Genomic DNA, 15,946 nt, shown 5'->3' on the forward strand with positions numbered 1-15,946 from the left:
CATACACAGCTACAATTAAAACATTATGCTCTAGGAAGTTTAGAATTTGCACAGTGACTCTTTACTTCAAAACAATGTAATAACCACAATTTAAGTTCTTTCCTGTTTTGAGATTGGCTTTTTAAGCACTTTCAATTTATGACCTAATTATTTCTTTTTTTAAACATAAGAGCCCTGGGCCCCATTTCACAAAGCTTCATAAATATATTTTTCCTAACTTTTATTTCGTAATGACATTGCCTTATGACGCTATAACCAAGACGTCTTCAATGAAATATGACTTTGTGAAAGTTGTCATAACAAGTTGGACTAGCAAGAAGTTTACACAGACACAGTACTAAACTTCTGAGGTCAGTGATCAAAAGAAATAAATTCTTCTACACTGATCAGTTCATTTATTTATTCACTTTATGCAAGTTAAATGCTCTAATCGCATTTCTACACTTATACTGGGGCAGTGAGGAAACCATGTTTGAAAATCTCCAAAATAAAGACAAGACTGCTATGATCACTATCCAGCTTTTCAGTTAACGCCATCTTGATAGATAACATCATGAAATGTAAGAAAGAGTTAACAACTGTAGTTATTGCACTACTTATAGGTAGAGTGTAAAGGGCCTGCCCAGACTGTATCAGGGATCTTAACGGAGTTCAAATTCCATAAATATGCAATGCCCAGGTCTGTGTGAAGCGTTGTTCAGGGGAGGTAATTCGCCAGGGATGAATTCCCAGAATTCTGCTATCACTACTTCCTCTTTCATCAATGAGATTAGATTCAATGATGGCATTCTAAGAGTCACACATAAAACTGTTCCTGCTAGAGTCCACATTACACAATTCCTTGCTATTTTGATAGAAACGTGTAGCCTGTAGGTGACAAACAATGCTGAATTTTCCAGAATTTCTAGACTTAATTCCATCAGAGGTGCAGGTTGTGGTTTGTCCTTCAAAAGCTAGTACACAGAAAGCGTCGGTTCAGTCCTGGGCTTGGACAAGGAATCTGAAGATTTCCCCCATTTGTTGGGCTTTGGTGACCATAAGTCATTGGCGAGGCTCATGGCAGCCATTTGTGCAATACATGTAGCCATTAAACAAACTATTCAATAAATTCTTAAAAAATATATACATTGAGTTTTCATTTAGACCACTTGAGATTTAAGGATTAATCACACATCTCTGGAGTTGCTACATGTATTTTACCTTCTCGGGCTGCTCAACTACAGCACTAAATTGAACTACAGATAAGATATATATGCGGATCCTGCTTTCACTTATTTTTTCATAAAATACTGACAATTGTTGCTTTATTTATGAAAAAATCCTCTTTAGGATGGTCTGTGCATAATGTACAAAATTCATATTACACATAGATCTCCTTGCTGAGACAATTGGTACAAGTACAGATGCTGCATTCCGAAGACTTCCATGTGTAAATAATGACCAATGGGAGCCAGGCTTTGCTCTGGTTTACTCCATACTGAAGTGTTTGCTATAGATGCCATCGGGACAACTTTAAATCAACCATTATAGACTCCAGCCCTGAAATTCTGCCAGCTTCAAGGGGGTTTGTTCAAAATCGGCCATGTGCCACTGATCCCTAGGCAGAAGATTTCCACAGTTCGTCGGTTTTTCCATTAATTTTCGATGAAGTCTTAGCGCTAAATTTCTGCATGGTCGAGTTCTGTAACCCGTTGATTTTGTCATCTGCCACAACGAGCTCACAATCTGGTCAAGCGTGAAGAGAAGCCATGATGGGCTTTGGCACAAGTCAGAGAAAAACCATGTTGTAAAAACGTAAATAAATAAATCTGGGGGAAAAAGCCTAAGTTCAGCAACTTCTATCAAATGCAGGGCTTTGCAGGTGAACCAGTAAAGCGAGGAGAGGCAGTCATGCACTCAGATTCATCATTCAGTAAAACTTAGCCCACATCATCAATAAAATTTGAAAGTTGCTGAAGCTAAACATTGCAGGGATTTGAGGCGAAGAAGTTTACCAACATGATGAGAACACCATGTTTATATAAGCAAGGTTCCCAAGAATGAGGGACTGATCGATTATTTGTTGAACTCCATACTTTGACATATTTCACTTCTACAATGACAGAAAGTTTCATGGGTTTAATTATTTATTTATTTATTTATTTGATTAATGTTTTCCTTCGTACTCAAGTATATTTCACTCATACAATAGGAAACCAGGGAGAGCCCGAGGGAAACCCATGGCTATCCGCATGTTGCTGGCAGACCTTCCCGCATACGGCTGGAGAGGAAACCAGCATGAGCGACCACATTTATGAGGAGCTACCTGGTCAACAGCCGCGGAGCTGTACCCACCCACCCCGATCCATCCATGGGGGAAGGAAACTGCTATGCTTACATTTATTCATCTACTTATTTGATTGTGTTTACACCGTACTCAGAAATATTTCACTTATACGACATGGCAAGCATTATGGTACTGTGCTTATATGGTACTGTGTGCGGCAAGGCCAATACATCTGATTTATTTACATATAGTTATTTGCTTGGTATCTTATGCCATGCTCAAGAATATTTATTTATTTTTTATTTTATTGGTGTTTCACTCCACACTCAAGAATATTTCACTTACACTACGAAAGCCAGCATTACAGTGGGAGGAAACTAGGCAGAGCCCGGAGAGGAAGCCAGCATGAGCTGGACTTGAACTCACAGCATCGCAATGGTGAGAGGCTCCTGGGTCATTACGCTGCGATAGTGCGCTAATCAACTGAGCCACGGAGGCCCGTTAAGAATATATAAGTCATGTGACGGCAGCTGACATTATGGTCAGAGGTTACATCTGAGCCAATGCACTGATTTACTTGATAGCCATTTAACAACATACTCAAGAATTCTTCACTTATGGTGGTCAGTATTATGGCCGGAGGAAATACAATTCTATGAAGCTGTTACAATGACACGGCTGAAATATTGCCAGCGTGGCATTAAGCAGATGTGTATACACCACCCCAGAACTGTATCGCCCCAAACAATTTCCTGTGGCACGAAGGGAACGCATCACTGATACTATGTGCACTTTATGAGGCATACTGTTTTAAATCTCCTCAAGAAATTGACCTGTTTATCTGAATGCTGTCGGATCAATTTTGATTGATTTTGTAGGATATATAGGTACATTATTTAATGCCTTACTCAAAAACTTCTCTTTTACATATAAATGACAGTGTTCAGGTTTGCAGTCTTAGGTATTTGCGAATTATGACAGGGTAAAGTTTATGGAAACTGTTAGAGTAAAGTAATACAGCCTCAGGATTCTTTAGTCAAGCTGTACATGTATGTACATTTACTTTTAACGAGAAAGCCTTGAAAGCCGTGTTTTATATGAGGGCCTAAATTCATTATCTGTAAAAGAATTAACACCCAACAAAAGCAAAATTAGGAGAAATTCTGAAATGTGGTGTTCAGAATAGCAAAAATCCAATGTAGAACGATGCACTGCATGCACAGGTAAGCTCTAAGCTGTGATGCCCCAAGGCGTATGCATTAGCATGCATGTCACGTGTACGACAGCCAAGCATTTGTTCAAACTGCGCACAGCAATTTGTAGATCAGCCTCAGGCGTCATGTAAGGCTTGGCGCCTGATCAATCATCCTAACACCTTTAGCTACAGACCTGTCCTGAGACGCTCGAGCGATTCCGTCACGCTTCGTTGCATTTGTCGTGCGTGCAATCATTAACGAGGACGTATACCTGGCAGGATTGCTTTGATCATACAGTAAACATAATTGAAGTTTTACAATCAGCCATGTTGTAGATGAGGTGAAAATTATCTCTTTCTGCAGGCTAGATTTGTTTTTTCAGTGATGTACGTAATGGTTTGTACATATCGATACACATGTGTGTACCTGTACATGTACATGTGTATTGTAACTCTGTACATGTAGTACACCAAGATATACATGTACCCGTAGTCAAACATGTACACGTACACTGTGAATATACACGTAGTTACCTAGGACACATGTAATATTCCTTCCTTTTCCATCAAAAAGAGCAAAATTCAGATGAATAGCACCTAAGATTTATGATTTACTGAGCTACATTTAGTACATCATTATATTATATAAAATATTGTTCGGGATAATCACTGGTTGCATACATACATATATATATATACATGTATATGGTTAAGCAGAATTTCTTGAGCACTCCAGCAGTACAGTAGTGATCTGTTTGAATATCCATAAAACTCTTGTCAACACCTGTGGTTATTAAATTGCATAGACATTTAACCCAGTTCTGTTGAAAAAGATTTTGAGCCCAATTTTATCGTACTTTTTGTTTAGATTTAATACGCTGGGAGCACTCAAGAAATCATACGTGTAAATTTATGTCAAATTTGTAATTGCATTAAACAGCAAAATCATGAACGGTTTCTTATTTTGGTCAACATCGTTTATCAGGTATAAAAAATATATTCACGAATGATTTTACACAATTTTCAGATGCTGTCACTTCATGCTGTTGTATTTCTTAATTATTATGATGTTTTGTATCAAGGTCGACGGAGGTGTATCAGGAGAAAATACAAGTCTTCCTTCATCTCAACTACACTCATTACATGTACATCATGTAAATTTACATTATTATTGTTATTTTCAAATAAGAGCTATGAATTTTTGTGCCACATACATTGACATATTCATCCAAGTTTGATCTTTCAAATGTAACTCCTGCACTAAAGAGTTACACATCCTAATGCTGCCAAATACTGTTTGGTTTGAGTGAGTGAGTGAGTGTTTGGGGTTTAATGTCGTCAAACCTTTCCTTTTGCCATTTATAAAACAATGAACTCAAGTAAGCATAATGGAGACTTAAGGGACAGAATGGAAACTTGAGGGGAAAAAGAATGGAGAATTAAAAGACAGAATGTAGAGTTAAGGGGCAGAATGGAAACCTGAGGGGAAGAATGAAGAATTAAGGCGCAGAATGGAACCTTGACAGAAGAATGGAGAATTAAGGGGCAGAATGGAAACTTGAAGGAAGAATGGAGAATTAAGGGGCAGAATGAAAACTTGAGGGTAGAATGGAGAATTAAGGGGAAGAATGGAAACTTGAGGGTAGAATGGAGAATTAAGGGGCAGAATGAAAACTTGAGGGTAGAATGGAAACTTGAAGGAAGAATGGAGAATTAAGGGGCAGAATGAAAACTTGAGGGTAGAATGGAGAATTAAGGGGAAGAATGGAAACTTGAGGGTAGAATGGAGAATTAAGGGGCAGAATGAAAACTTGAGGGTAGAATGGAGAATTAAGGGGAAGAATGGAAACTTGAGGGTAGAATGGAGAATTAAGGGGCAGAATGGGTAAACCTGAGAGGAAGAATAGAGAATTAAACGACAGAATGGAGAGTTAAGAGCAGGACCAGAGAATAAAGGTAGGACTGGTAAATCAAACGTAACAAGCATGGAGAGAAAGCTGTAGACAAAAGCTGTACACAAAAGCCGTACATGCGCACATACATGTTCAACACAGTAGGACTGGACATGGAATGGAACTATGCAGAGAACTGAACTGGAGGACTAGAGAATAATAAATAATGCTTCATACCTGAATGTTGTAATCTGCCCTCAGCTTTTTTCCTCAGGTATTCCTCTAATTCATCAGGGTCAGAGAAAATGGGGTCTTCATACCCATTGCTATCGTCCGAGACGCCATCCAATGATACATCTGATCCCCTAACCACATGGTCCAGAGGTTCCTGAGGGTCAGGAGCCTTCTCCTCACCCACCTGACCAGGTGACTGCTTGTCAGGGTTACAGACATTCCCACCTTCATGAAGACTCTTCTGTGACAGATACTGTAAATAAGACTGAGCCATGACCATGGAAGAGTTTACCTGGAATGTCACATCACCGGCAATCTTTGCCGCACCTGTCGCAGCAGCTGACATCAGCCCGGCGACAGTCGATGCACTCATCACATTCACGTTGCCCTCACATTGCGACACACTTGCGTTGCCGCTTCCAGGCTCTAATGTAGCACTGGGCTGGGAAAAGCCAAATGGGCTGCTCTGGCCACTGGTCAAGTTATTGGGCGATACTGAAGGACTGGAACTTCCATAAGCCAACAAACTGTTTCTGCATGATTCTACGCTGTCTTCTGCTGCTTTTGTATCTTGTGCGCATTTGTCATTGGTTTCCTCGGAGACCCCACTGCCTGGCTCCCGATGAGGGGACTGGTTATTGGGAATTATCTGGCCTTGCCCCGGCTGAGTGGCTGCGTCCTCATCTGACCAGGCAGGTGGCTCCAGTTTAGTACTAGCGTGACTGGCACTGACCCCGTTTGCTGACAGCACAGTTGACATCTGTTTCAATGAGAACACCTCCTCGCGAATCACCACCATATCTGTCTCCGTGGCAACCGTGGGTTCATCCGGAGAGGTCTTTGCTCCTTGGACAACTGCAGCGAGTCCATCCACCTCCTCTTTACGGCTTGCGTCTATCACTTCTCGTTCCAGCGGGGACTGAAGGACTTCCGCTGTCATAGCGAGTCACAGGGACGTGAAAACAGTGCCGTCCGTCGTCGGTGCTGCTAGTTGACAGGGATCCTGCTGTAGTCTGGCTATGTCCACAGTAACCTACTCCTCCCCAGCTCCCTGGGCTGCAGACCATACCATCTGCTTTAATGGTGAAGTGTTTGCAGGGATAGGAAGCCAGGCTCCAGGCAGCCAACTTTTCATAATCATTCAAGCATGATGAAACAGCCCATTTGAGATGCTGCCTTGTTGCTTGCCTGGGCTTCCTGCTATTCCAGCACGCCTGGTTGGCTTTCTATGGAAGCTCGGTTCGTGCCATTATTTGCCAAACCCACAATAGACCGGATCTTTTTTCTGACGGAGGGGATCTGGGGTAAAGCATGAAGCATCAAGTTGTGTATTACTCGTCCCTTCAGTTGTTTGGCCGTGCCATTCTGCAGGAAACAAAAAAAAAATAATAATAATAGAATAAAAGAAAATTGAATAGAGAATGATTAAAGCGAGTTGATATGACATGAATGCGGACATAGCCAGGTGCGAATAAAACTGCTCAGCTCGAACATAACGAGTTGGGTAAAATGAGTTATTTAATAGCCTGGTTCTTAACTCGGCTTCTTGCACGAGTAAATAATAAGAAATTTTAATGAGGCTGTGGAAAACAAGCATAAGCAGTCTTGCCTATGGGCATAGCTAGAGTAAATTACACGGTGAACTAGACAGGTAATTGTGGTCAGGTGAAGGCTATATTTGTTAAGGTTTTCTTCTGAACGTTTGCAGGTCTGAGCCTGATAACAATACCAGAATGATCTTTCTGTACTTCTGCCACGCTGCCTTGTAAACAGGTGAAAACCAAGCAAACAACAAATCATTCGCCTTAGAACTAATGCTGAACCGCCAACTCTTTGGTAATTAGACATTTAACTCTCGCTGCAGGCACACGCATCAGATCTAAACATCTTAGTTGACACGCCAACCAGCATGCATTTGTTAAGAACGCTGTCTTCTGTCAGTAATATAATCTGATTAACACAGGGCCATATTGTTTTTCCCTTCTAACATTTTTATTCTTTTCTCCGCTTTAGCAATGTCTCAACTAGAAATCAAGGAAGGCAAATGTTAAACAAATGTCACAGGTCTAATCATTTGCACATATAATTCATTCCTTTGTTTAAATTTTATTTTTTCTCTGGCATCACACTGGGTTTAATAATTAATTGGCTAGATTGCTGATGTTAGAACCTAATGAAATTAAGCTTATTACCAAGATTGCCACGTATTTTATGAAATTAGACAGATTAAAATTACAATAATTAAGGTACAGGTACCATACATTGTACTGCCTGAAAATAGAACAACAGAACTTTTACACATACAAGAAATAACTTAGACATTCACATAAATACAGTTCAGTTTATATGGCTCTTGAGTTGAGAAATTACAAAGTAGTTGGAGCTTTATTGCCAGGAAGATTTAATACCCTATATTTTTACAGGCACATTGTCAGTACCATAAACAATAATGTCAAGGGGAAAAAATGCTGAAGGTATTTCCCCTTATGAAATCAAGCTGTGCAGGTAACAGCCTTTCCTAATATCATAGATCATAGATATGTGAATATCACGCGGATATCGCTGAAATACTGCCAAGGTAGAAGAAAGCCATAATCATTCACTCTCTCATTCATTCATATATGTCGGCAACTCCATGAATCTATGATGCCTTTTCTCCAAAGTTTTTGGTTGGCCAGTCAGAATGAATGAACGCATGCTTCGGGTTTTACGTCATGTAGTTAGCACCTTTTCAGTCATAAGACGAGGAGGAGTCATTAGGTATGTGTATAGACATGTACACCTTGTCTTCTTTTGGCAGGGTGAGTCCATACCACCAAAGTGCTGCCGTCACTGAAGTATCAAAACAAAGGCACCAGACATGATACTCCAACCAGTCACATTATACTGACACTGAGCCAATCAGTCCTCTTTCCTTGCTCTAACTTCTCAGTGCTGCAGTGTCACAAGTACCATTTTTGAAGTCTTTCCTATGACCCGGCCTGGGTTTGATCCTGGGTCCTCCGCCTTCGAGGCAGATGCTCCAAGTTAACCACTTGGCCACCGAAGTGGTGGTTGATCAATTAGTGATCAGTCACTATGAATATGTGGCCCATACACGCAAATAAACCTAAATACAATTTCTAATTCACTTGTATCTCAAAGTCAAGTTTTCCCATCTGACTCACTCTTTACTACAGGCAACCAAAACTACTACACACGTACCTTAACTCATGTTTGTATTGGTAACATGATATAACTGTTAACTGTTAATATCACTTTTAATTTATTCTTAGAGCTAAACTGTTGATTACTACAGGTGTTGTAATCTTGATATCAATTTATTTATTTATTTATTTGATTGGTGTTTTACGCCGTACTCAAGAATATTTCACTTATACGACGGCGGCCAGCATTATGGTGGGAGGAAACCGGGCTGAGCCCGGGGGAAACCCACGACCATCCGCATCTTGATATCAAGGCCAAACCAATTTATATTTCTTTTTCACGGGCAGAATCACTATTTTTCAGGGTATAAAAATAAACTATTGAATTTATGGTAAATGTAGACTGTCCCAGCAAGTTTTTCTCCAAATATCCTGTTTATTAGATCAGAAAATCTTAACAAAAAGGCAGGGGACTCATAAAAATGTCTATGTCAAACGAAAGAAAAATTTGTATTATCAATTCCATTATTCATTGCAGGTATCAATATTTTACTCTAGACTCACCAGTAAAACACAAAAACAAAAATTAAAATGACAAGAGTCTTTTCCATCAAGTCCACCAGTACGGAAATTGCAATGTGCGTGGCACCCCCTCCTTGTAAGCCCCAGTCTACCAGTAAGACATCAGGTCTACATTACATTACACCATCTATCATTATGACTAACAGCTTCTGACAGCTGACAAATCATGTTCATTTCTTTAACCCTTCAAAACGTAGATGATAATTACACCTCCTAAGTGACTTAATAAAAGATGCACAGTACATGTACATGTACATACAGTACTTAAGTATGTAACACAACAGTTCTAATGCAATACTGTTCATACTGTTCAGACAAGAAATGTACTGAGAGACTGCACTAATATACGTGTACAAAGCACAGTGGTTGTACTGTGGCACTATACTAATATACATGTACACAGTACAGTGTTTGAACTGTGCCACAGCACAAATATACATGTACACAGCACAGTGGTTGAACTGTGGCACTGTACTAATATACATGTACACAGCACAGTGGTTGTACTGTGGCACTGCACTAATATACATGTACACAGCACAGTGCTTGTACTGTGGTACTGCACTAATATGCATGTACACAGCACAGTGGTTGTACTGTGCCATTGTACTAAGACACATGTACACAGCACCATGGTTGTACTGTGGCACAGCATAAATATACATGTACACAGCACAGTGATTGAACTGTGGCACTGTACTAATATACATGTACACAGCACAGTGGTTGTACTGTGCCACAGCACAAATATACATGTACACAGCACAGTGGTTGAACTGTGGCACTGTACTAATATACATGTACACAGCACAGTGGATGTACTGTGGCACTGTATTAATATACATGTACACAGCAAAGTGCTTGTACTGTGGCACTGTACTAATATACATGTACACAGCACAGTGGTTGTACTGTGGCACTGCACTAACATACATGTACACAGCACAATGGTTGTACTGTGGCACTGTATTAATATACATGTACACTGCACAGTGGTTGTACTGTGACACTGTACGATATATATACACAACACAATATCTGTACTGTAATACTGTACATTACTGTACAAAGTACATGTACACAGAGGTTGTGCTGTGATCATATGTTACAGTACAATTTGCACAGCAGATGTACTATGATGCACTGGGAACAGTATTACAGTACAAAACAGCAAAATGAACTGCACTGGGTTACAGCATACTGCACAACAAGAAAGCGCAATGTATGGTACGCAACACAGTTGTGGTACAGCCATACTGCAAAGTCGATGTATTACGTGAAGTTGTTGGAATACTTGTAATCTTTATACAATACCATAGTTGTACTATGATAGTGTAAGGTATTGTACAATACATGGTGAGTAGTTTACAGCCAGACAAACAGGCAGACAGACAGCCAGACAAACAGACAGACAGACACACAGACAAACAGGCAGGCAGAGAGCCAGACAAACAGGCAGCCAAGTAAATGGACAGACAAACAAGTAGACACACCAAATATCAAAGGGTACTTAAATGAAAGATATAACTTAAATTTCAAATTGTTTCTGAGAGCCAAATCACAGACATGCCTGCTCAGACACAAGGGCAAACAGATGAGGTACAAACTCAAAATAAAACTGAGAGTGGAAAGAAACAATTAGGGTAAGTATCACACTACACTTTAATAGAAGAACTGATTTGATGATATAGGAAAGTTACCAAGTTTTTCCTATAAAGCTTTTTAATTGAGGTAACAGTTTATTTTAGCTTTTCCATCCCCCTCCCTAAGATATAAGAGGCTTTCTGCATGTACACTGGAGGCGCTGGGGAATGGGTTGTAATGTTATCAGAGCTACAGATCCACACAGCCTGCTTACACAGGTGGACGTGAAAATCCCAGCAACAGGCATGGCGGCCAGTACACATCTCCAGCCAAATGACTCGTTACAGCGTCACGCAAACCTAGTTTTTGTGCCGTATAAATACACACGGTTCATGTTACACCCTGCTATTCAGTTCCACAGCTTGGAGGAAGTTATGTGGGGCTTTTTACAGTCTGCTAAACTCCAACAAAGAAAAGTTGTGCAAGATGTACTTGACAAATATCTACATCTTGACACACATCCTTTTCTTTGCGCCTGAGATCCTGGAACTCACAATAGCAGACGACTTTCAGAAGGCAGTCATGGTTCAGTGACCATATGATTATCACTCAGAAAAATACAGGAGACGAACAGATGACAAGGAAAAAAATGAGCTACTCTTACTAAACTACAACATAGAAAGCAGAAGAACCAATTCATATAAATGACAGATCAAAAAGATACTATTTATAACTGAATGGGTTGCTGTATTACCAATAGAGCGCTACGTTTGAATTAATTCATGCTGCACTTTTTTTCCTAGCATTTCGAGGAAAAAACTGAAAGGGGCTTAATGGTCATGCACCTGTTCATATTCAACCAAGTTTCAGGTTCACAGCTTGATTTCACTTAGATACATTTTAGATAAGGATCACTGGGATAGGTCTTGTGTTGAGGACTACGTCTCCATGTGTGTTACCCACTGTCACACTTTGGATTAGATTTATTCATTTGATTTCATTGGCATTTCAAGTTACAACTTCCTCTTTTTTTAAGGTATTAGGTGTGACCCGACCCAGGATTGACCCTGGATCTACTGCTCCCGATGCGGATGCTCTAACCATTTCATATGTAGCACTTTGTATTCTTCTCCTACACTGGATGTTTCAGCCTGATGGCCCAGAGGAAGTTTACATATATGTATACCTAGACGGAATGAAGTCATTTTAAATTCAAAGAAAACACTAAAATGAAGAATATATCAGGTGAAAGACCACAAAACACTTTCCATGAAAACAGTTCGATTTACTTTTTATAAAATTTTTCCAGCCGAACAAAACGGTTCTAAAACATCAGAATCTATGGTGCTTGTAGTGAACCAGAGGGTATCAGTGACGTCACACAGGGTATCAGTGACGTCACACAGGGTACCAGTGACGTCACACAGGGTACAAGTGACGTCACACAGGGTACCAGTGACATCACACAGGGTATCAGTGACGTCACACAGGGTATCAGTGACGTCACACAGGGTATCAGTGACGTCACACAGGGTACCAGTGACGTCACACAGGGTATCAGTGACGTCACACAGGGTACCAGTGACGTCACACAGGGTATTAGTGACGTCACACAGGGTATCAGTGACGTCACACAGGGTATCAGTGACGTCACACAGGGTATCAGTGACGTCACACAGGGTACCAGTGACGTCACACAGGGTATCAGTGACGTCACACAGGGTACCAGTGACGTCACACAGGGTATTAGTGACGTCACACAGGGTATCAGTGACGTCACACAGGGTATCAGTGACGTCACACAGGGTATCAGTGACGTCACACAGGGTATCAGTGACGTCACACAGGGTACATCACATCTATATTTTTTCCTTCAAAAAGTTTGTTTCACGGTCCATTCAGAGAGTACATTCAAAGATCTACATGTATATAATAAGCATTTAGAATAATGAAATCAAGCGGTGTATGTGTGTTGTGTGATCATCATTGGTCCCAATATAGTCAGACAAGGTATCTTTACAATCAAAAGTTCCAAATGCATTTTTCTGGGTAGACAAAATACTAAAAAAACATATCCAACTATTTTTGTGAGTAGTTTTTAATGGTCTTTCAGCATACTTTATGTTGAGTGTTTTCTCTGCCTTTAAATCCATCATCAACTCCAGTCTAGGCAGTTTTTGTAAACATTAGCTTTCATTAACAACAGGGAACTTCCCACTGTTCAAAAACAACCTCAACCCATCTGTGCCAGTCACAAGAACATTATAAAGTATTGTTTGTCATAAAGAGAATGAAGTGTATGTGATTTATCAACCACACAGTAATAATCTTTTCTTTTTTTGTTTTGAACAGTATTAAAACCAAAGCCTCTTATGTAGTTATGTTTATCAGATAAATTAAAGTCAACAACTAAATACAAGTAAACTACACAGTCTTTCCGACAGTTTTTTGATGCGGATTACACTGAAGTGTACATGTACACCATTATATCATACTTTGCCCCACCAAAATTTATCAATATAACCAAAAAATAGTGTTTACAAACAAATTGTTATATTTTACACAATCAAGGGATATTTTAGATACTTTTTTGTCATTATACCATATCAGTGAAACCTTTCAGTTCTTTATTCTTTCACTTCTTTTCTTTATCATATACTTATTAATTCAAAACACATTTTCATTAGTACATGTACTCTACCTACAAAACAATTAGCATAAATAGAGTTTAAAACATCGAACAGTTTCTATCAAAGGTTCTTTCATCTTAATTTGGCTAATTTTCACCTCTGTTCACCTTCCATTTCCCCATGCTCGCTTCTCAAGGCTCTACAGGCACAACCTCCAGACATCACCTTCACAGTCCAGAAAAAAACACATTTACTAAACCATCAAAAGCATCCAGATCTCTGAATGCTAATTAACTCACACATGACCATCTCTCCCACCTGTGGCAGTCACATCTGCTTACTAAGACCAGGTAATGGTGGATTCATTACAGGTACATGTACAATATCTAGGGAAATATATTCAATATCTTCAGGCGGCCGAAGCTGGATTAGAACTCACAACTACATTCATGATGTCAGCTCAGAGTACAATAGACAACTGGTAAACAAACTGATTTGGTTTCACTGGCATTATGTTCCTTTTGTTAATCAATTGATGAAACAATATACAGATAACATAAAGATCTGTATACATTTTATCAAGTCAGATGCTTCACATGTACTTGTGTATGGCCAGGTTTACTGTAATCCTTCTCATTTTTGGGACATCGGACATGCTCCTTTTAGCCAACATAATATGATCAAATCTAACAGGAATCCATAGCTTCTTTTTTCTCACATGGTTATTCCGGAGAATGAAGAACATCACCATATCTTTACTAAAATTTGCCACCAAAAGTGAGAGAGAAATGTAATTTTTTGCTTTCAGCACTACTAATATCTTTTCGAAAAAAATTGGAAGAATTACTGTACATGACTTGAGTGATATAAAAGCATAGCGATACACAGTACATGTAAGATTTGCCTTGACTTAATGAAAATGGTAAAACTATGAAATATCTTGACAAATATTAAACAAGTACATGTACACATGTACTTATTTGGTATACAGACCCATTGACTAATAAGGGCATGTCCTCAATTTGACCTGCCTGACTGAGTAAGCTACAGCAGATAACAATGGCTGGCAAGTATAGTTCCGTGTAAGAGGGCAACTACAAGTAGTGGTAAATTAATTTATACCAATTAGGGTAGATTAACAGGAATATAGAGGTGCTGGACTATGTAGGCAAGCCTGGCCTTCCTGTGCTGAGCTCAACCAGTGGACTACAAAAGAAATGGGAATATCTCCTAGTCTGGACAGGTTACCTTAACGAGCGGTCAGGTGAGACCACGACACACCTGTGCCAGGTAAGACCCAGTACTGAGCGATCCACTCACCTTACACCATGTCAGCACGGCTCAGGCGAAAAATCACCCAGATATTTCCTGAACAAAGCGCAACTAGGTCAACTGATAACAAGCTTGTAATCCCCATGGCCTGCTGACTACACTAACTCCCCACCTGACTTCATCGGGGCTCCGATGGGGGGTTACCATAGGCAGGAACTGACAGATGCATGAACTGGTAATCTGTTTTAATACATGTATAAGAAGACACTGAACATGGTGTTATGTGGCACATGTGTGTGTTCAAGCATCATGTGCTGATATCTTTATCTAACTGACTAATATCAATATTGTTCTCAAGATCATCTTCCATCTCTTTGCATATATAGATGGGCTACTTTCTGTATTTAATGTTTGTAAAAACACCCATTCATACACTGACCCTAGGGATGATTTGCACTCTTGGACAACCAGGTTTACATCAACCAGAGATAAAAACCAGTTTTATTTCCCTGAATCATTTGATCATTTCTTCAGAAGCATACAGTATATATATGACATACAATGTCTGACATAAACAGAAATTGTAGACTTTTACTCTACTAAAAAAATAACCTAAGAGATGAATGAGGGCTGCCTTGCTGCCCTGCAATCAGTGCCATACAACTTATCTCGATTCCTTGTGAACTTCTTGGTCCTGCACGTAGACAGGCCCTGTCACAGGGAGTTGTCTGATTACCAGCCTGTCTGATGTCTGTTTCACCGCACCTGTGGCACTTGGCCACATCTCCTTCTTCCAATCACTCAGCGGACAGGTGTGCCAACTCAATTATGAGTCAGACAAACATTCTTTGATTTATTTGATTGCTGTTCGAAGCCAAATACTGAAGAATCTTTCACTGTTATAATGTTCGTCAGTTTTATTAGAGGCGATACTTCAAGCCACTGGGGTAAGCCACATGCCTTTGTCAAGTTCCTCGCAATCTTTCGTACAAGTGACATTCATAGAATTGTATGCATATCATACTGGTGAAAGACCAGTGGTCTTCAACAAATGTTAGACAACACAAACAGCCACATGAGCAGTGCTTACTGTTACATGGGAAAAGATCCAAAAAAAAACTGTTAGAGGGATTGATCCACAAATT

The 15,946-nt window shown here is 39.8% G+C and overlaps 1 protein-coding gene across 4 annotated transcripts in view; it reads right to left on the reverse strand.

Moving 5' to 3' along the window:
• The window catches only part of LOC135465386 (uncharacterized), a 60,301-nt gene that overhangs the window by 14,418 nt on the left and 29,937 nt on the right, over nt 1–15,946 (reverse strand). For 3 of the 4 annotated variants that reach the window (XM_064742607.1, XM_064742608.1, XM_064742610.1), the window contains exon 2: nt 5,591–6,952. In XM_064742607.1, coding sequence (XP_064598677.1) covers nt 5,591–6,527 — 937 coding nt within the window. In that variant the 5' untranslated portion in view covers nt 6,528–6,952. Of the gene's footprint in view, nt 1–5,590; nt 6,953–14,777; nt 14,899–15,946 lie in introns of those variants that run through there. The other variant, XM_064742609.1, reaches the window with a different exon arrangement.

This window comes from Liolophura sinensis, chromosome 5 (genome assembly GCF_032854445.1).
Source record: "Liolophura sinensis isolate JHLJ2023 chromosome 5, CUHK_Ljap_v2, whole genome shotgun sequence".
Taxonomy (NCBI): Eukaryota; Metazoa; Mollusca; class Polyplacophora; order Chitonida; family Chitonidae; genus Liolophura; species Liolophura sinensis.